This window comes from Phodopus roborovskii, unplaced genomic scaffold (genome assembly GCF_943737965.1).
Source record: "Phodopus roborovskii unplaced genomic scaffold, PHOROB, whole genome shotgun sequence".
Taxonomy (NCBI): Eukaryota; Metazoa; Chordata; class Mammalia; order Rodentia; family Cricetidae; genus Phodopus; species Phodopus roborovskii.
Window position 1 is genome coordinate 6,128,321 of NW_026126549.1, and position 23,098 is coordinate 6,151,418.

General features: G+C 37.5%; 1 protein-coding gene across 1 annotated transcript in view; it reads left to right on the forward strand.

The window, feature by feature from the left end:
- Positions 1–23,098, forward strand: part of Spink5 (serine peptidase inhibitor Kazal type 5) — a 52,083-nt gene that overhangs the window by 13,320 nt on the left and 15,665 nt on the right. Inside the window, exons 4-17 of the mRNA XM_051201169.1 lie at positions 1,950–2,077; positions 3,736–3,799; positions 4,817–4,944; positions 6,196–6,262; positions 8,945–9,072; positions 10,448–10,535; positions 12,365–12,492; positions 13,594–13,684; positions 15,111–15,238; positions 16,024–16,072; positions 17,554–17,681; positions 19,677–19,761; positions 20,671–20,798; positions 21,411–21,474. Coding sequence (XP_051057126.1) covers positions 1,950–2,077; positions 3,736–3,799; positions 4,817–4,944; positions 6,196–6,262; positions 8,945–9,072; positions 10,448–10,535; positions 12,365–12,492; positions 13,594–13,684; positions 15,111–15,238; positions 16,024–16,072; positions 17,554–17,681; positions 19,677–19,761; positions 20,671–20,798; positions 21,411–21,474 — 1,404 coding nt within the window. The remainder of the gene's footprint in view (positions 1–1,949; positions 2,078–3,735; positions 3,800–4,816; positions 4,945–6,195; positions 6,263–8,944; positions 9,073–10,447; positions 10,536–12,364; positions 12,493–13,593; positions 13,685–15,110; positions 15,239–16,023; positions 16,073–17,553; positions 17,682–19,676; positions 19,762–20,670; positions 20,799–21,410; positions 21,475–23,098) is intronic.

The window sequence follows — 23,098 nt, forward strand, 5'->3', positions numbered from 1 at the left end:
GGTCAGGATCCATCTGTGAGAGCTCAGTAAATTTCAGCATTAGGAAGAGGTGTTTTCTGTAGGTTGTGAGTCACCAACCTTGGAGTCTGGAGGGCGAGGAGGTGGAGTAATGAACGCCTGCACCTGCTCTGTCACCTCCCAGCTGGCCTTTTGATTCACCCTGTCATCCCCGGCCAACACCTGTGTCCTAGATGTTGCCCTTGGTGATTCTGGTGTAGGGCAATGGGCCACAATTGTTCCACAATTTTCTGTGGATGTTTCTACCCCAAAAATGACATCTTAGAGATAGCAGCTCTCCTGCCTTTTTGTTCTGTTGCAACCACACTTTCTTTCTTCTGCTGTTCAAACAGCACAATCCCATTACCACAAATTCTTGCCCTTTCTCACACTTTCCTCAACTCGCTGAGGGTTGGCTCCTTCTCACTAATGTCAGTCATTTCATCACAAAAATAATCTGTTTAGGAAGACATTTTAGTGAAGTGTATTATAGCTGTATTACAGTCTCTGATTTGTTTTTGTGGCACTCACCATCTTATAGAACTGTTGTTTATGTTGTTGTGATCTTCCTGTTAGCACATAAACCCCTCAGAAGAGCATTCTAGCTCTGTTTACTAACCAGAGTCTTATAAATAGGTAATGACTTTTCTAGAATAAATAAGAAAATAAATGAATGAAATAACATATATGTGATTTTCTTTCCATTCTGTAACCTCTTCTGAAACACATGGTCTAGCTAGTGGGGCCACACTGTAGTTTCCCTTACAATTTTAATCTTTTTCCCTCTACAATTCTCCGGCTGATCCTCTAACTGATAAGTTCACTATAATTGCATGCATTCTACTTGTTTATGTTTTCAGTACATCAAATCATCACTGGCACATATCATATGTTACATATGCACTAATAAAATATTTTAAAGGCACCAAAATTGTATTTTCAATGCGATATTGACAGTGAAATGGATTTGGTTTTAGATGTAAGTTAATCTCAAATTACACTACATGGGTTTTTGTTAGCTTATGTCACAATAATTATTTCCAAATCATGTTTCATAATCATTTCTTTTATTCTTACCATGGATGTAGAATGTGGGCTGGGTGTGAATTCTCATTTTCCACATGAAGAAAGTACAGTTCAAAGAGGTAAAGTGAGTGGGTAGCAGGTCAGAAGCTGGAACACTTGTCTTCAGTTACTGCTAGGCACAGTTGTTTTCTCGCCATTCAGGTTTGTCTTCAAGCATATGTCAGACTATTACAGCAGTGACCTGGAGATTTCTGTCATCACCCATGAAGGGTATTTCGTTCACGTTCCCTGGTTATGAGTAGACAAAGAATTTAAATAACAAGACCACAAACCATTTTTTGTGTTCAAATTATTCTAATTACTGTGCCTACATTAAAAACTTAAATGTCTCAGTGGTATCAACAGTTGACAAAATTACACCCAGTTTATAAATGAGGATACTTCAGTATAGATTGGTTAAATTATCTGTTCAAATAACACAGTGGTAATAGTAGAATTGGGAAGCTGGAAAACTGGCTTAAGTGCCACCCTAATGTATCATAATGGAACATTTTCTATAGTTTATAATTTACAGAGGGTTTCTATGTCTATTATCTGCTGGGGCTCATTAACACTCTGTGGAGGCTACAGGCAGAATTCGGCTGAGAAACAGCGTACTCAATTTCATTAATGAGGGTTTGGCCTGTAGCACCCAGACAGCAGGTAACTGAAACCAGACCCAGAACTTTTCTTTTCAAATCTGACCCTATCTCTGCCTTCAGACTACATTTCGTTGTCCATGTTTTTATTAGCTCGCCGATCTTGACCTCTACATTTATTTTTTTTTTCTGCAGTAAATTATATTCTGGGTTTGAGATACTATAACCTCTTTATGTAGCTAAGAAGTAAGCAGACATTTTTACATTCTTTCACTATGTCTCTTGCAGTTGAATTGTGAGGATTTCAAGCAAGGAAGAAAAGATGGGGGTTTTGTCTGTAACTCTGATGCTTCTGCAGTCTGTGGCACGGATGGGAAAACCTACCGCAGCAGATGTGAGCTGTGTGCTGAGAACGAGTGAGTATTCCATGAAGGAAGCATGATGTCTGTGCAGTGACATGGTATGTTTTCCCCGCAGTATTCATAATTCATTTCCTGTAAATTAAATCTCCAATGAAGTGTGTGCACTGCTTCTCTTCCCACTCTTTCAGGGAAATGTATATAGTGAAATATTTTATAACTTACAAAGCACTGCTGAGTGCAATTGTTTTGGCAATTACCACAGTCTCTGTGAAGTACACAGGACATGCAGATACAAATGCATATGTATAAATAGATGCCACACACACACACACACACACACACACACACACACTCAAGCATATCTACCTATCCTACCTATCTTCTCTCATCTATCAATCTGTTATCTCTGATCATATTCTTTTATGTATAGAGTGTTGCCATCAAATAACATTCAAGTGACCAGGAAATTAAAATATCATTTAGTAAATAATTGTAAGTTTGAATGTTGAACTTCTTTGCCAAATAGATATTACATCTCACTGGCCTACAAGATCCCCTGTGTTCTTCCTCTGCCTTCAGTGTTTGTTATAGTCATTAATTTCCTTTTACCAACAAGATGCACACCTGCTTTACAGCCTCTGTTTATGAGCTCAAACTGAAATGAACTGCTCTTTTGTTTCTGGAAACACAATAGCCAATGTTGGAGAATGTAGTAGGGCAATAATTACTCTTTGAGATATGTAATGTTTTGTCCCCTAAGTAATAAGGCTGTCACCAAAACAAAATTGCAGTTAGCCCTTCTAATCTGTGATTGTATTTGCAGACTGCTTTCAGCAGTCAGCAAGAGTGAATATAAAGAAATATAAAACATAGAGCCAGTGAGGTGGCCACCAAGCATGACAACCTGAATCCCATCCCTGAGACTCACATGATAGAAAGAGAATGAAGTACACTAAGCTATACTCTGGCCTCCGCTTGCATGATGTAGCAAGAACACCCACCCCTTACCCCTCACACTAAATAGTAAATATATAAGCAAATAAATAAAGCAATATGACTTTAAAATAGAGAAGCTAAACAGACAAATAAAGGGCATTCTGTTTCTTCTAAGGCATACATCTTATAATACTACTTTAAGCACGATGAACATTTAATTCTTACTATATCATGAGAGTTCCTAGTGTCAATTTTTAAATCTCCAATCCATGTGATAATTTATCCCATCATACCATATGACTCACTGTGTTGTTTCTTGTTGTCATGTCCAGAAGCCTTCATACAATATTCCAGATTACTTTTAGCAGTTTCTACCTACCTACATATCTTTAAAATCTGTTTTTCCTATTACCCTTCCATTTTTTTCAGTTTTTTTAATGAGCTTTGTATTTTTATTGTTATGCACATGCTGAATTATAAGCTTCTTCCACAGAAAGTAACCATTATTTTATATTTATGCTTATGTTTATAAAAATTAACAATGGTAACCACAAATAACAAAATCCTTAGAGAAGTACCAACCATCTATTATAAGCCTGAAACAAAGCCCTCCAACACGACTCCATTTGTTTGTCATTTTTAAAGCTATAAATGGGAGTTTTTACTATATAAACTAAGTAAAGAATAAAATGTAACAGTGTTTTCAAGTACAGATGCCATTACAATGGGAAATTCTATCTTACTAATTTCTGTGTCAACGAACCTTTTTATTCCAGGAAAAGCAAGAACCAAGTTGACATAAAGAGTGAAGGCGAATGTGGCAGCAGCAGTTTAGAGAAGGTAAGGACAAGTGCTAGTTTGGGAACACTTAGCTTCAGTGCGAAGCTGTGGCTCTCAACCATCCAAATGCTGAGACCCTTTAACACAGTAACTCCTGTTGTAGTGACATCCAACAGTACAGTTATTTCATTGAACTTCATAATAACATTATGAATTTTAAAGTAAATGTCTGATAGGCAGGATATCTGATATGTGAGCCCCCTGTGGTGGTCACGACTACTGGGTTGAGAACCACTGGAAAAAGACAGAAGCTGCTGTGCTTCTTTTTAGGTTGGGGTGTTTGGGATGAGTGATTCTTGCTTTACTGAAATTCTGCATCCTTCCTGTTGACATCGAAAAAAAAAAAAACAGCTGACTTCTTAAAACAAGATCAGTTCACTTTGGTAGTTAGACAGTTCATCTCTATTTCTGCTATTAAAAAAAAGGAGGAGGAGAAGAAAGATGATGGAAGGAAGTACAAAAAAAGAAGGGAAGGAAACTAAAGAAATCATCTGAGAAGTGAATGGGCACTAAGATGTCAATGACAATGACTGCCTCACAGTTGAAACCTCAGCTTGGGCAGACTCACCATCAGGAAACCTTGAATTAATCACTTACAGAAATGATGTTTAGACTAAGTGGCTATTTTCTAGCTAAGATTCCATGAGCTTTTGATGTTAGTGGAAGATGGAAAGTACCATACATGTCACACTTAATTTTCTAGTTGAACACCTATCTTTATTTTCATGGTTTTTGCTTTCATTCTGAAGCCACCAGTCTTTTAGTTTATGCTGTTTTAAGGACTTCTTTGTCTGCATCACCTAGGACATTGTGACCAGGTTGAGAGCAAGAGGACGGTGATACACTAGAGATGTAGCATAATTGTCACTGTTTTTTGAATAAGTTAGTGAGAAAGTGAACAGTTCTGTGAGTTACACAAATTCACAAAGCTGTTTCTAAATGACCAGTGTTTTCTGAATGTGGTACTGCAAGCACCCAGTCAGACCCCTGTGTGCCTTCTCCTTTACATTTCTTTAGGATGTGTGCAGTGATTTTCGGGCCTATGTGCAAGATGGAAGACTTGGATGTACAAGGGAGAATGATCCAGTCCGTGGTCCTGATGGGAGGACCCATGGCAATAGGTGTGCCATGTGTGCTGAGCTCTTGTAAGTAGCATCCCCAGATGGACTTATGAGTAGTCCCTTATTTCCTGCCCTGAGAGTCTCAGAATGACAAGGCCCTCTTCATGGTGCACATGACACTTTGTTTCTCTAATGCGAGACAGGTCTAGCTACAAGATGGGCTTCTTGCCACCTTCTTCATTTTACTACAATATTTCTAAAACAAAAGCTTGAAACTTCATTTTAAAATGTACAAATGCCTTTAAAAAAACACACTGTGTTTTATACTATAATACATTAAGACTCAGGGGCAAGGCTGGAGCAAATAAAGAGGAGGGAGAATTAGCAAAAGAATCCTTTGTTTAGGTGCTATAATGCTATCTAAGACCTTACACACCTGTTTAAAAATAATAAGACTGACTTGGGAGAACGTAAGCATTGGATAATCAAAGTTGGACATTTGACATGCAGGATTTCTTTGGGCTCATGTGGGGATTGTCAGGAAGACACCTAATTTTAAATAGTATTATAAAGTGATAACAGTAACAGTGAGGATTAATAAAGATAAAATGGCTTCTGAACTCATTCTTGGTGTAGGAGGTGAGAATTATCTAAAAGAAGAGCTGTTGTTTTATATTTTTACCCAGGTAAACTTTCTTACCTACGAGGCATGAGTCTTCAATGTACAAACTACCACAAATTCTGTAGCTTCTTTTGTTTCATTTATACATCCTTTTATGTCCTAACAGAAAATGAGAGCCTGACTTTTCTAGATTGATTTCCTGCAAGTTGAGCGTGGGACGGTACAGTGAGGCTACAAATAGGTCATAGACGAGCTTCAAAAGCTCAGTTCGAATTTAGCTTTTAGAACAACCCTGCTTTGACATGAAGGCAAACCAATATCGGCTTTAAAATATGGCCCGGAAGGGTGTGTTATGGCAATACCAGAAAGGCTCAGTTTGGTTTCACCCTTGTCATAGCATTGTTTCAAGGCTCTTGGTTCTGCCTGTTAGAGGGAATTTTCCTGGCAGTCTTCTCTTTGTCACTCAAGGTGGCACACCCTTCTGGCTCTCCAGAACAAAGCTTGCAATTGACTGCCAGTGAGTCAGCTTCACACCCTTCCTTATCTTTGGCAATTTCTTGCTCCCCAGAATCCAAGACAGGGAAGTGTGTGCCTCCTGCCAGTGGCTCAGTTTCAACAGGTTATGGTAAAGGATGTGGAAGTGTTCAGTGCTTAGAACTGGGTGGACACTGAAAACATGACTGGACCATGAACAGATTCTGTTCCGTTGACAGCTTAAAAGAAGCTCAAGAAAATGCCACACGTGACAGAGAAAGCAGAATTCGGAGAGACACTGAGAAGGTAAATGGTTCACTGCTACATGGTAGCACGAGGGCCTCTACTCATGGACAAAGTCACACTTGCACCTTTGAAGGAACACAATAACATCATGGTCTCATACTACTGCATACATGTCATATTAATTAAAATCCCTCAAATACACGATTCCTGGTATAGTTGTCAGCAGGCTCATTTGAAACAAGCTTCTCTCATTTAAGGTTCAACACATATCATTCATATCCTTTATTTTCCTCCCTTCACAAAAGAAAGAGAAAAAGAAATTTTATACACACTAAATTTTGTTGATCCTTTTTCCTGTTATTAATTTTTTTAGGTTAGCATACAAAAATTGGCCACCTCTTCATACATATATATACCAATATATTTTGTGTGTGGTCATTCTGTCTGTTTCTACCAGCTCTCTCCCTCTCTCTCATGGTGCAACCATTTTGCTTTGAATACGTTTTTAAAATGTGCGGCATAGTATAAATTGGATATGAAAATGTATAAATACACTACCTCTTAAGCAGTGTATTTAACAATGCTTTACTCTAAAGTTCTGTTGAAATTAAGTTATTATCTTTTCTATGTGGCCATTTTTCAGTAAGACACTTCTTGATAAAGGCCTTGCTTCTGCTTAAATAAAGACCTCAAATATTGAGATGGCAGCCTTAAAATACTCTTAAAATGAAATTATGTCATGTTTATTTGATGTTATAAATTCAACCTTGGCTTCCTAAACCACCAGAGTCATTAAACACCTATTTCAATGGGAAGGATAGCAGTGAGTTAGCTAATTGGCTGGCCTTTTGTTAGAAAGAAGAGGCAGCTGGATTTTGATCTCCATTCTACCATGCTGTGGTTATTGAGAGCCAAGCGCCTCCTCTCTGGGCCTTAATCTTATCAGAAAAGTAAGGACATTGGATAAAAGACCTCCATCTTAACTTCTGGTTGTGTTGTGTTTCGTCTCCAATACCCAGAATCTTCCATGGACCACTAGCCAAAGATAGAATAAAATGCCTTTTGTGGGTTTTCTGTATTTCAGCCTGGAGCTCTGGGCTAGCCTGTTGTGTTTCCCATCTAGTATATATAAACAGGGCTGTTTTCCAGCAAGCCCCAAGCACCCTAGCATCTTCCTCTTGATGGCCAGGGTCATTAAGCACCACTGGGCTGAGCAGGACTGTTTTTCAATGATGGCTTAGTGTGTGCCCTGTAATTAACCTGTCAGTGGGTTGCTCACAGAGTGCTTCTTCACAGTCTTCTTGAATGAATCATAAGTTATAAACTGAAATTATCATTGTTGCTCTAATGGAAATCATAGGGCATTGATTTTATGACCGTGTTATGATTATCAGGTGGCTGCTTTTGCATCTTACTCTGAGTTTGTTACCCAGAAAGGGTAGCACATGCATATCTCTCCTTTCAAAATAAGTATCTTATTGTAGTGCAGAAAAGATTCTTTTTTGTTGTTTTGATTTTGTTTGTTTCTTTTTTTCAAGACAGGGTTTCTGCTGTATTGCTTTGGAACCTATCATGGAACTAACTCTGTAGACCAGGCCTCTTCCTCCCAAGTGCTGGGATTAAAGGCGTGCACCACCAATGCTTGTCAGAGAGGATTCTTTTTTTTTTTTCTTTTTAAGCATCTTCAGAAAGAAATTTGAACTCCAAATACAAATCAAAACACTTAGCTAGAAAAATGTCACTGTATAGCTGGTAACATCGAAGTTCCAAAGACACTATGACTTTGTCAGGGTCACCCACTGAGTTAGATGCACATTGCAGTCACCAATGTCTCCTTACTCTTGCTCTCTGCCTGCTGCTTACACTGTCTTTGGCTGAGGTATAAAGATTAATGTCACACAGTTAGTTATTGTTTCTGTATATTAGGCTACAGTAAAACAATGTATGCTAGTTCATAGAGAGGTTCTCAAGACTAGTAATGAGTCACTGATGTGTGTATGTGTGTGTGTGTGTGTGAGAGAGAGAGAGAGAGAGAGAGAGAGAGAGAGAGAGAGAGAGAGAGAGAGAGATTGTTCTTTACTAAATAGAATTCTGAAAGTCCAGAATCAAATTATCAAGAAGCCTGGCAACGAAACATCTTCGAACTTTGAATAATTTATGTTTTAGTATTTCTAAATAAGTGTAGTTAGTGTAGGTCAGGGTAAAGGGAGTTACATTCACACTTTCTGAGGTTTCATCAGAAACCTACAGAGTCAGAAATGGATGGATGGACATAGTCAAAGGAAGCAACATACACATTATGGCTGGGTACCACCTTGCTCCTGTCTCTTTGCAAATGAGGTTGAATAGCTCTTGACTTTCAAGTTACATTAAAACAACTATTTTCAAATTTCAATATTCTCATTCTCTTGGGCTTGTGTGAGAATATCACAAAAGACCTTTCTACTTCCATGAATGCTTGAGAAAAACAAGAACTGCTTTTAGTTTTAGGAAATGATTGCTAAACCTTGCTGTTTCCACAACTCTTTTACTTTAAAAAAAAAATCCCACACAGATGTTTCAAGTGCCAGTTAACTTGACAAAATAATTAATTTTTAGATAATTCTCACTTAGATAGTGCTTGTGTTTACCAGCATTCCCGGATTTGTCATTCTATGATTAAAAATCTGTTATTCCAAATGCCAAGATTAAAGACCAAAAAACGACAAATAAAACAGCTTGTTTTCTTCCCCTGTCTCAAAGGAACTTTGTAAGGAATTTGAAAACCAAGTGAGAAGTGGAAGACTCTTTTGTACCAGAGAAAGTGACCCTATCCGTGGCCCTGATGGCAAGATGCATGGAAACAAGTGTGCCCTGTGTGCTGATATATTGTGAGTATACCAGTTCCTCCTCTGTTCACTGAAAAGGTAGAGAAGCAGACTGATGGATGAGTGACAGCAATTGTGATTGAGGCTTTTTGTCACCATCATATATTTGGACAGATTTATATCTTACCAAAACCATGAGCCCATCTGGTAAATAGTATGTCTCTGTATCTGAGTACAAACTAATTCCATTTCCAGTTGGAAAGCAGGCTTACAATACCCTCTGTAACACTTATGAGCCCTGAGCCTTTGTGAACTTTTAGTGACTTAGTCATAATTAGAATGGGGAAACACTTTATATTCAGTAATTAATCAATGTGTCAGGGTTGATAAGACATTTTCAAAAATTCTTTACATTCATGCTATATTATCTAAGACTATAAGTCACAGACAAAGGCCAAACCCACAACACAACTCATACAGGCCTCATTACACTTTCAGATCCTGTGTTTTATGAACTCATGCTTTGCTGTTTGCTTGATTGTTTTTGAGACAAGTCTGTAGCCCAGGTTAGGCTGGAACTCATATTTATCTCAGACGACTATCAAACTGGTGATAAGCCTCCGGACTTAGCCTCCTAATGCTGTATCACCAGTGTGAGCAACCACATGGAGCTGGGTTCTATGATCTCTTTCTTACATGTCATCTTAATGAAGCATCTCCATATCTGAGTCAGATAATTTCTTCTCTTCTTGTAGATGGGTGTTAATACTGTCCTCCTTGGATAAAACCTCCTACTTCCTAGTTGAAAATCAATTTTCATAATAATCCTAAGTAATCTTTTTTAACCAACATTACAATTAGCAATTATATAATCATCTTTATGATTATTAGTTGACTATTACTGTTCTCTCCAAGGCTATAAATTCTATGAGGACAATGGTTAGGTTTGTGTTGTTTTCTAGTGGTTTTACAGTCTGAGTGCATTGTTGTTCCCCAAAATAAGTACTAAGTGAATGATGAGTGAGTGAATAAAAGCATACATGAATGAAGACCCCGCTGACCATGAGCTTAAAGCTACCAGTGAAACAACATATGGATCTGTGTACACACATATTTCAAAATGGGATGAAGTCCATTCAGTGAAATAAAATATTTAAAAAGATATAAAGCTCATTTCTATTTAGAGTCTGGAATATCTCCCTTAAAACATATAATTTAAAATGGGGAGATTTAAAAGAAAGACAGAAAAATATTTATGCACAAAAGTGTATACTTGTGTGCACATATGTGTGTATATACATGCAAAATGAAAGTGATTTTTGGAAATATGAGGTACCTTAATGTTATCAGGAAAACTCAGATGCTCAATGTGTACCAAGTGAATATTGTGCAATATAAAAATTCCAAGCATTATCTCTTCATTTATTTTTTTCTCCAGCATGAAACAATATTCAGAAGAAAAAAGCAAAGCAGAGAAAAAACAGAGAGATGCTGAAGAAAGGGCCAAAGCTAAAATGGAAATTGAGGTGAGGATTAGTGAGCCAAGCTAGCTGTGATTTCCCATGTGTCAGGATGTGTGCAAGCATAGTACTGAAGAATTCATTGTCACTGTTGGTCAATATCATCCCCAACACTGAAATTTTTATTACAGTTATTGTTCTACACCTAGAACAGAATTGCAGTGCTAAAATTTCTACATCAATTTGGGGAAAATACTCATATTAGTAAAAATCATTGCACATTCTTAAATATATTTTTGCTAGATAATTTTATACCAACTTGACACAACTTAAAGGCATTTGGGAAAAGGGAACATCAATTGAGAAAATGCCACCACTAAAGTGGCTGTGGACAAGCCTACAGGGCCTGTTCTGGATTGATAAGGGAAGAGATAGCTCTCTGTAAATGGTGCTACCCTTAGGCTGGTGATCCTGGGAAGTTATGAGGAAGCTATGAGGTACTACCTAGAAAGCAGTGTTCCTCAAAGCCTTTGCTTCAATTCCTGCCTCGGGTTCCCGCCTTGAATTCCAGCCCTGACTTCCCTCTATAGTGGCATGTGATCTGAAAGCTGTAAATTGAAACAAATCCTTTCCCAGTTGTTTTTGGTCATGTGTATTATTACAGTAATAGAAAGCCTCACGAAGACTGTAGACATTCTTAGTTCAATTCTTAGACTCGTTTGGTCTATGATGCATAGATTATAGTTCTACAAAGAAACCCACTGCATTAAGATGTCTTCCATCTCTGTGTAACTAACTACTTAGCCCTCATTTTCACCTTCCATTTTGCTCTTAATCTTAGATCACCAACTCCTTCTAATATTCCCATTGAAATGTGCTGAGCTATTCTTCTATTTTTCATTTGTTATCTCCTCTTACCTCCCTCTTTTCCTTCCTCCCTACTTCCCTTTAATAATCTAATTTCTTTAAGTTTTATCTCTTTTCACTCAAATCCTCCACAGACTTAGCTATCAGTGCTTCTAAAACAAAGACTTAATTCTATTATACTTTACTTATCATGGTCACATTTCATAAAAATAAAGCCTAACTTCCCCGCAATGTTTGCATATTGTAACTTGGTTTAAAGCTACCTCCTTGATCTCTTTCAAAACCTTGTTATTACCCAATTAATTCTTGAACTGCCACATTCATTGAATTGTTAGATTATCTCAAGAAAATATATTAGTCACTCCCACTATGACCATGACAATGGTAATTCCTTTGGGAAAAAATTGCCATATGTTTCCTAAATATATCTTCAAAATAGAGCTCAATCAGAAGTTCTTGGAAAGTTTATAAATCATTGTTTACTTTATAGTAGAATATGCTTAATTCAGACCCAGGTACACATCCCTTAAATTTGTATATGGCAATTTACTTATTCTTTCCACTTGTCTAGAAAAGGAAACTAAAGTATATTCATATTTGTTTTTTGTATGAAAATATTAGATTTTTTTATATTTATTTTTTTATTTTATTTAATTTTATATAACAAAGTCCAATTAAATGAAAACAAACATTTATACACAATATTTGGGAATTTGGGCATCGTTCTTTCCAAGCTACTTCCTGCTGGTAAGGGGCGCTGTCTTGGGGGGATTCGAAGAAGATTCAGATATCCTGGCCCTACAGACTACAGCCAGTATATTCATATTTGTAACTATGAATATACTTGCTGCAAATGAATATCACAAGGACAGAATTATAACTTTTATAACCTTTTCAATGTTCTAAATCTTTAAAGTATTGATTTTCCCCTTTTACTCCTTTTGTTCAGTTTCAATTACAAGCAAAACTGAGAAATACAGATGTAGAACATAGTCCCGAACCTAAAGTATTTCTTTACCCTTGTTCAGAAACGCTGTAGTGAATTCCGGGATCGTGCAAAGAATGGAACACTCTTCTGTACCAGAGAAAATGACCCCATTCGAGGTTTGGATGGAAAAACACATGGCAACTTGTGTTCCATGTGCCAAGCTTTCTTGTGAGTATGAAGTTTTGAGGTGTCAAGGAAAGAAGACCCTTACACATGACTTAATAGGATAGCTAGTGTCATTCATGAGAAAGTGACTCAGAGTAAGCAAGGCAGTTGAGTAAGCCACATGAACAATGTTAGTAATATAGAGTTATGGGTAAATCTTACGGTTACTTGTCATAAGATACCTTATTATCTGTTTCTTAATCTGGAACCTTGTTACAAAATGAACCTGTATAAATACTAGAAGTTTCCTGTGCAAACCATCTAGGCATCTCTAAGATGATTAAGTTCTAACACTAGGATTGAACTGAGTTAAGTTGTCCACAAGTCAGTGTACCATCCATACACAACCATGAACACCTATAAAATTACCCTAAATGGTATTTTGCATGCTGTGAAATTTCTTAACAAGTTAAAATTACTACCTTTCTTTCACAATTGAAAATACTACTCATATTATTTCACTGAACTCAAATTAAGTATTTGACTACATTTATAGCACAAAAATATCTTTTTATTTTCATTGTTAACCTATGTATGTTTTAAATGTCATCAATTAACTATAGATACAATATAATTTCATTTTACAAAGCAATTTATGTTCTTTTAATATGTGTGTGAGAGACAGAGGGAGAGAGAAAGTATCATTAGATTATATCCATCTTTCTTGCTTTTGTATTTTAAATAAAACAGCCATGTGTGGGCACTCTGATCTGAGAGCATAATTGAGAGCATTCAGCCACTCATCTTCCCTGACAATCAAGAAAATGTGTCAGTTTGTTTTCTTAAAGTCTTCTTCTGCCTCTAGGCATAAGGTTACCGTGGTTCCAGTTTTGATTGTTCTTTTATGGATACTGATCATCCTTTTCTCACCACACCAGAAAGATAATTAATAAAAGGTTACAGAGACACTACTGCCACCTTTCTTTTGATGGGGGAAACCCTGAAGATGTTATTAAATCATAGTATACGGCAAGCACTTTTGTTACTTCTTGTTATTAAGCAGTGATAAAGGGGCAAATCCTTCACCCCACCAGGCTGAGAAAGAGGAAGCGATGAGCAATGTGCAGAAATCAGTGGATCCCTTTTATTTTTCTTTTCATTCAGCAATGCAGAAGCTGAGGAAAAGAAGAAGGCTGAAGCAGGAGCACGAAGCATAAGAGAGTCTGAAAACTCAGCAACATCAGCAACTTATGCTGTGAGTGGGACCCACGCTTAACCCTATTTGTCACTGTACTAGACACATCCGTGAGGGCCTGGCAGAAAGTCACGATCCTTCAGCCTGGAATGACATTGAAAAGAATGTTATGTGGAACTGATACGTCTTTCTATTAAGAGAAAAACAGTGTAAAGTGAAAAGAACTAACTAGAATGAGAAAACTTGAGCTTTACTCCTAGTTTGGACACAAAGGTGTTTAGTCTTTGCATCCCACTTTCCAGGGAACCCTTCTACATACACATCTTGTGGTGGATCCTTGAAACATCACATCTGAGTTAAGTTTTAAAAACATGATTTTATAAAAGCATGACTTAAAAGAGAGTTTAACATTTACTTTGTGTGGCTGTGTGTGTGTGTGTGTGTGTGTGTGTGTGTGTGTGTGTGTGTGTGTGCGTATTCCTGTGTATGTGTGGGTGCATGGTTACCCAGGAGCACATGTGGAGGGTAGAGGTCAGAGGACAACCTGGAGGAGTTGGTTTTCTTCTTCTACCATGTAGGTTTGAATTCAGGTCATCAAGCTCGACGATAACTGCATTTACCTACTCAGAGTCTTTCAGGTCAGAGAGCATGATGTTTTTAAGTCTGAAATGTTGCAATACTCTTTTCCAGAGACTTACAAGTCTCATCATAACCTATTGTTTTGATGATGAAAGTCTCAGTTTTTCCTTTAGACTGTCCTTTCTCTTACATTACAATTGAGATAATAGAGAAACTATCTGCATAAAGCTGTGTTCCTTTAAACCCACTTTAGATCTAGGGAGGTGATTCACAGGAACAGAGGATGGGTGTCAAACGTGACAAGTTGAGTACAACCTCTATTAAAAATTAAATGAAATAAAACTGGATGTGGCCCATTGTAATCTCAGCACTCTTATAGCAAGATAGTTAGCAGAGGGAGTGGGGAGATGGGAATTGCCTTGAAGATCTTTGACCTGATAGCCTCGAGTGCTCCGAATCCAACAATAGAAATAGAATCTATGAGACCTTGCCTGGACAAGGTGGACTGAAAGCAATACCAACTCCTGAAAGTTTCCTGTGACCCTTATATGTGTGCCTTGAGACCTTTACATGCACACACACACACACACACACACACACACACACACACACCACAATATATATATATATATGTATGTATTATGTATTATGTATTTAAATATATATATATTTAAATATCCTCACCTCCCTATTTAAATATTCTCACCTCCCTTCCAGTTTTATTACTTAACAATGTTTCTGCTTCTTTCAAATTCTTTCAAAGTTTAGAACTACTCTAGGGTAAGCCAACACTTAACCTAAAATTAAAGAGACCATCTCTATTAAGGAATAAATATTCACCTTTTAGTGATTTTTGTGTTCTAACAAAACCTGTTCATTACCTCCAACTTCCTCCTTGATCTTACAGAAGCTGTGTGATGAATATCGCAAGGTCAGAAAGAATGGACAACTATATTGCACCAGAGAGAATGACCCAATCAGGGGCCCAGATGGAAAAGTCCATGGCAACACATGTTCCATGTGTCAAGCTTTCTTGTGAGTGCAACAGGAACCCCCCGGACTTGTGAGGGGTTTGGAACATGAGAACTATCATGGAAAGATTTGCATGGAGGGTCCTTAAGTGGAGATAACAATGCATTTTCTCCATCTAGTTATCTCTCAGCTTTAAGGGTCACATTTAAAGGTTGACAAATAGCAACAAAAACAAATGGAGAGCTTTCAGAATGTGACTATTATGATAGAAACAGTTGTACACCAGTGAATAAACATAGAGTAATAATAAGACACTTGTATGCAGAACTTCAAAAAATCCATAGTAAACATAAGAACAGCCATTGCCAGTGACTGGGATGGTTGACAGTGTAGCATTAACTAAGATAGATAGATAGATAGATAGATAGATAGATAGATAGATAGATAGATATGTGATAGATAGATAGATAGAGGATGGATTGATAGATATATAGATGATTTATCAAATCAGATATCAGATAGGTAGGTAATAGTAGGAAATAGCTGATAAATGGAGGTAAATGAAGGTAGATGGTTGGATGGATGATAGATAGATGGATAGATGGGTGGATGGGTGGATGGGTGGATGGGTGGGTGGATAGATAGATAGATATAGATAGATAGATAGATATACAGACAGACAGACAGACAGACAGACAGACAGACAGACAGACAGACAGAGGTGTGCAGTGCTTTGGGGTTGCATGAAGAGTCAAAACATTCAATAATCAGCCCATGAGTATAACAGATCCTTGCTATGGGGATAAAATTTGTTTCTTCATTGTTCCTTTCCCCTCCTTTTCTCACAGTATTGAAGAAGACAAAGCAAGAGCAAAGGTTAAAAGAGAAGCTGCAAAGGTAATTTTCTCAGCTCTACTGTTGCCGGGCCCTACAGTTTGGGTTCCACAATAGCACGATGTTCTAGCTGTCCCATTACAGTGTTTGCTGTCTAAACTTCATGCCTGATGGAAACACTGAAACTTTTAACCTTCATACACAGCCTAGTGCAGCTACTTGGGTGCTGATTTAAGGCTAGAAGTTAAAGTCAGTCCACAAATATATTTTGATTAGTTTGAAACAAGTAAGACCAGTGGCTAGTGGATGAGAGTGAGAAGGAGTGGGGAGCTCTTAATGCAAAAATCATCTTGATTAGATGCCTCCAAAATACCAATGTTATTTCATTGTTGTTCAAATTTTGAGGCTCATTTATAGTGAAAAATCAGAGGGCCCACTCTTCGTAAGGGATTCACTTTCACATATTTGGTTTGTATTCGATTGTTAATACTTAACATATGCTATTTACTAAGATTAATTTATATCATCCATACATTTAAAATGCATCAAGATTCCAATCATTCCAACTTACAATGTCATGCATGAGTGTTATCATATATATCATGGGGACAGTACTAGCTTTCTTAACCCCAGTTCCCATCATTATTTATTTTGACTTTCCAATCACTCTTAGTGTACTTCCTTGGTTTTCCAATTTTAACTGTCTTATAGATCACCAAGATAAATATGTCTATGTAGAAGACAGCTTGCTTCCACTCAATAGCCATTTGCAAAATTAAGCCAATGTGTGTTTCAAGCATCCTTGAATATACAAACTTAATATTTAGGGAAAGTTGACATAGTTTAAAATTTAAACTTTAAACTTGTTCATTTAAAACAATAATTGTTTTGTTAGCTGGAACTATCTTTTTATCAGTAATTTAGATCTGAAATTTTGGCTTACACATTGTATTTGATTGGCGATGAGTCCTGTTTAATACCCAGGTGCTCTTAACTCTCTCCTCCTCTCCAATGGTGAGGCTGTAGTTCATATCCACAAGCTCCATCCCTAGATGAGGGTCCTCTCATGAAGATATGTCAAAATCTCCAAACATCAGACTTGTTCTTCCTTTTTCATACAAACATTAATTATTTCTTAGCACAACACGTTTTTTCCTTTTCTCTCTCAGAATTTTTATCACAAATGAGAGCTCAGAGATAACCTCAGGTCCTCCAGAAGCTCACTGAATCTTTGCCCTTGTAATATTCCATAGGTTTTACAGAATGCAACATGCAGTACAACACAAGCAGAGACATCTCTGTTGGTATCTACCAACTTGTTCTGCCTGATCCATTATTTACCTCTCAGTTTATGTGTTCTTTACAGCTAAGAAACCCTTGTGTATATGAGGTCTTGATAAACACCTTGTTCTTAATGATTCATTGATACACTATTATTTCTCTTTAAATTTTGCAGAATCACTGAATATTATTTATCACTCATATTAAGAAAAGGAATAGGAAAGGTAATAACTGTCCCAAGATGAATCTTTTTCATTTTCCAGGAAATCTGCAATGAGTTCCGGGACCAAGCAAAGAATGGACTGCTCATGTGTACCAGAGAAAATGACCCTGTTGTTGGCCCAGATGGAAAAACACATGCAAACAAATGTGCTATGTGTGCAAGTGTGTTGTGAGTATGCGTTCTTGTGCTTCTATCTAATCATTCATCATTATTCTTCCCTGGGTTTGAGATTCCCGGATGTAGTGTGGGTTGTATGCTAGAAAAGTCTTAAAAGCAGATGAACATGATATTAAGTAGTATTGAATAATAAAATGACATCATTTCTATTCACTTTTTTTTCATCCTGTCCTCTAATTACGTCAAGTGGCTAGCCTCATTACTAAATGTTTATAATACTCGACTGTCTTTATTTACAACAAAACGAAAGCACAAGTCTCAGATTGGATCTGCGTTTTCTTTGGCCTATCTCCTATCTCTGATAGTCTGTGATTCTGTGAATATATTCTGATATGGGATAAGAAAAGAAGTCGGGTGGAGAACTGTGGGGCTAGTGTACAAAATCTGTTAAATATACCTGACCAAATAGAGAGCATTGTTGTTATCCTTTTAGGGATATGATTGCCTTCTGCCAGTGAAAGGCATGCCTTGGTAAGTGCCTTATTGGGGGTAAAGCCCCTGAAAGAAAACTCATGAACTAAAATGTACAAAAGCATATGTCAGTCAAGTTGGTCAGAGCCTTCTAGGACTTCATTTGCTGAGTGATGTGGATAAACCTACTATCAGAGTTCTCTTATGTGGGACAACATAGAAGGTGTCCTGTTCCAGTTTATAATTCAAGCATGATTCCAGCCCACAAAGATTCAGGAGCTACTTTTGAGGTTGATCATAAGACTATGCTCCTCTTGAGGGGCACCTCAAAATAAGCATTGAAAGATTATCTTCAAATTATGGGCCTAGAATTCTTGCATTGCATCACTCTGTTCCCCTTACCTACCTTCAGATTATATTTACATAAAAGGCAGTTACTGATTATCTTGGTCTCACTGATTGCTTCATCTTTAAGTGTGTAGTGTATAACTATAATTCTTTAAGAGATAGTGTAAGTACATCAATAGGATAAGGAATGGCATAAGATTCATGAAATAACAAGTTTGTCTCATTTGTTCTCAGTGATGGTGATGATCAAGATGCTAATAATTTACAAGTTCTGACATGTTATATGTTAGGAGAAAATGGCAATAATGGAGGTGGGCTTACTGGTCCACATATTAGTTTCAGCCCTTGGAGGCCAGAGTAGGAAGATCATGAGTTTGAGACCAGCCTAGGCTACATGGCAAGACATTGTCTCAAACAACAGCAAAAATAAAAGCCAGACGTAGAACATTAGGATTGTTGTGGACCTCATAAAGCTCACTGTTGAAGCTTACTGGGCTTCTGTCATGACTGCAGCTAAAATTTGAGTTGTAATGTAATTATCTCTGTTAAAATATTTAAATTGCTATTTTATAGTGAAGAATAGTTTATATTATGATGGGTCAGTCATCTGACTTGGCATCATTCCTTGCTACCATCAATGATACCATAATTACTTGGGAGGGGAAAGTTTCACAATTTAGAAAATAATCAAGATAATTGTGGCTTATTATAGACTGAAGTCAGTAACCTGTAGAAAATAATAGCAGCAGAGGTCCTTGCACACTTATTTTTTAAAAATGTGTTTCTTTGTCATTGTTAATGCATTCTAAGTAGTAGAATATAGATAATTTCTTCACATATTGCCCAAAATAATTACACCTCTTAGAAAAGATCCTTTTATTCTGAAAACTTTTATATGTTTATCATCATCATCATTTGTTCATGTGTGTGTGTTTCTGTGTGTGTGTGTGTGTGTGTGTGTGTGTGTGTGTGTGTATATACGCACAAGCCACAGTGCACATACAGAGCTCAAAGGACAACTTTCTGGAGTTATTTCTCTCCTTCCACTATGGGTTGCAGGGAACGAACCCAGGTCATCAGGTTTGTACAAGCACTTTTACCTGCAGAGCCACCTCCACAGAAGTCCAGGACTTCTGAGATTGGATTGGGGGCATTCTATTCCTTCTGGGAAGGTGTCGGTGTCAGAGTAATTGAGGAAATGAATTTAGCTTGTGTCTTCTATTGCAGCCTAATAGAAGAAGAAGAGAAGAAAAAAGATGACAAAGGAGAGGAGAAGGTTGAGGCTGTAAAGTCGAAGAGAGAAGCAATACAGGTATCTGCTCTGGGTTATCATGACACACACATGCACAGTCATAATTCACTTTGGCTAAATCACCAGTCTCAGCTTCCTTAATGACTTTGACAACTGTTAACATACATTTGAATCCTCATGTCAAAGAAATGGGCAGACTTCCTTATTACAATCATTTATCCTTATTCTCTGATGTTCTATAAGCTGGACTTCAAGCTTTCAAATACTCCTTTCCTCTAGTATTCCCTTATTTGGAAACTTTCCTTTGTGTATGTGGTGCTGGTGGTAGTAGTAGCTCTCTCTGTGTTTTTCACTCTGTCTCTGTCTCTGTCTGTGTGTGTGTGTGTGTGTGTGTGTGTGTGTGTGTGTGTGTGTGTGTGTGGTACATGCACATGAACGTGTGGTTGTGAATCTTCTGTGGGGGAAGTGGAGGTCAGAGATGAGCAGTTATGACTTCTGTGCTCATTGCTCTTTGATGGGATCTTTTGCTGTTCTGGAAGCTTTATAGGTAGGCTAGCTGGACAGAAAGTCTCTGCCCGCTCCCCAATACTAGAATTACAGGAAAACACAGCCATGCTTAGCATTTTATGTGAGAGCTAGGGATTAAAAGTAGCTATTATTCTGCATACCACATATTTTACTATCAAGCTAAGACACTAAATTATTATGCCTTTTGTCTCTCATAGTTACTGTATCAAAGTGATGTTTAATATTTCCTAATCACTTTAATAGTAGCACTCTCATGTTCCAAATAATGAGCTACTTAAGTCTGTGAACAGAGTATCAGCTGAAACTGATATCTGACATCACTTTGACTGTGCATCTGTGATATTTTATTGCAAGACATCACAGTTTTCAAAGGGGGTGTAAGGTGGGGCATGTTTTACAGCTTGTAGAGATCTGGTCCTCAAATCCACGTTCATTTCACAGGAGCTATGTAGAGAATACCGTTCCCAGGTAAGAAATGGTCGGCTCCCCTGCACCAGAAAGAGTGACCCCATTGAGGGCCTGGATGGGAAGATCCATGAAAACACCTGCTCCATGTGTGAGGCCTTCTTGTAAGTACAACAGCAGCCACTACTCCTGAGTGTCAAGTAGGGGTGGCATTGACAGCTTGTTCCAGGGCATTGATAATGAAGCTGGTCTGTCTTTGTACTGGCTTTGGGGGATGTGTTATCATCAAGACACACACAGCATTTCTTTCTACCATTTCAATGTTCTGAAGCATACTTAAATTTAGCAAGATGGTAGGATGTAATGTGATAATACCAGATCACCCAGAGTTGATGACATTAAAGTGCTGAGCCTTGATTTCTCCATGAGACAAGGTCACCACCATGACTAAATATACAAAGGTGGAATAATTGGGTGATCACAAGTTGAAAATTCGTTAATGTATAATCATTCTTCTTGTTGCTTTCTGGGAAGAAAGACAACTATTTATTCATCAAAGAGTGTAGTTGGAGATATATTTGCCATTGTGTGACAGCACTTACGTATTATTTTTAAAGCAGTGTTAAAAGGAAGAAGAGAGATATAGATGAGGGTGTTTCTTTTCCTTTCAATTACCAAATTAATCAGAGGTAGAAGAAACAGGACATTCTACCTGAGACTTTTTTCTCTTTAAGATACTGTGCTATAAATGATTCTTGGCCACCCCTCTCTTGCAGCCAGCAAGAAGCAAAGGAAAATAAAGCTGGTTTCAGAGTAAAGACTAAAAGAGACATTAAAAAGGTAATTATCTTGTGGTGCCTAAGCCACAATGGAAAGGTCAAGTGTTGCCATTTTGTTGTGAACATCACACAGAATTATTGAAAACCCCAGCTGGCAGGAAACTTGGGGGGTCATATAGTCCAGAGTTTGACAAGAATTTTTTTTCTAACTGTATATTTTAATTTTCTTACCAAGCAGTAAGTTTCCACAAACTTTAATCTTGCCTGGGGGTGGTATTTTCTATATAGTTCCTGTCAAATGAAAGAGGGTTTGAGAACTGGATGAGTAACCCTAAACACTATAAAAACTTCCCAGCGTGCCTCACTTTAAACCATCTAGCCACCAAAGGCTGTTTTTTTGGGTTTTCTTTTTGTTTTGTTTTGTTTTGTTTTGTTTTTGTTTTTTGTTTTTCTGAGACAGGGTTTCTCTGTGGCTTTGGAGCCTGTCCTGGAACTAGCTCTTGTAGACCAGTCTGCTCTCGAACTCACAGACATCCACCTGCCTCTACCTCCTGAGTGCTAGGATTAAAGTTATGCACACGCCAGAACCGCCAGACTTCCAAATACTGTTCTTAATTTTATTCTAAATATTATTTCAGTTTTGTGGCCCTGCAGTCTCTTCCACTACTACTAACTCTGCAGTTGTAGCTAGAAAAAACAGCCATAAAATTACAAACACATTAGTGTGTCTAGATTCTCTTGGATCTTTATTCACAAACATTGGGGTTATAGGGAACAGATGGCCAAACTTTGATCACAAAACACAGCTTCATATTTACTTCATTCTTAGCTTGTGCAATGGAAATTTAAGTCTAGAGAGAAGGAAGAACATGATTACAAAATTAGTTTTTTATTTGTATCAGCACCCATATTTCAAAATTCTTACAAGGGATAAAGTAGAAAGAAAGCAAGAAAGCAGAAGGAAGGAAGGGAGAAAGAAAGGAAGGAAGGAAGGGAGGGAGGGAGGAAGGGAGGAAGGAAGAAGATAGAATTTAAAGGTATATATCCTGACTCCCCAAACCCAGAAGTCTTCCTAAGACACTTTGTTTTACTTTGTTTCTGGTTGTCACCTATGAGGGAGCAATTTTGAAATGCACCATCCCTAAGAAATATTTCTTGTGGTTCGGGATGACTGACTCATGGTAACTTACTGCCAAAGGTTATAACTTCTGTGTACCCATCAAAGGCTAGGTGCACTAGCATCAAATCTCTGAAGAACCCCTGAGTTTTGAACCAGAAGGATGACTTACTTACACACTTGAATTACAGGCAAGTGTGAGTCCAAAATTAAAAACAGCATGAGTGCCTTCAAGAGAAAGTCCTTCGGTATAACACAGTTTCCGCCTTTGCACTAGCTTTGGCAGGCAAGATTTATTGCCTATTGTGTTTCTAATTATGAGCAATAAAGGGATCTGGCAGTGAACATGAAAGAAGAAGAATATAGAGATGAGGATATTAGGACAAACACAAAATCAATCCCAATTGCCACTTGTAATTAACTCCACAGTTTTAAGTGATTTGTCTATTATCTCATTTCTTCATAGTTTAGAGCTAGCATCTATTGAGTACTTTCTAGATTATAGTCACTAAGCATTTACAAACAAATATTGACTGCATATTACCCATTATTAAATCATGAAGGATAT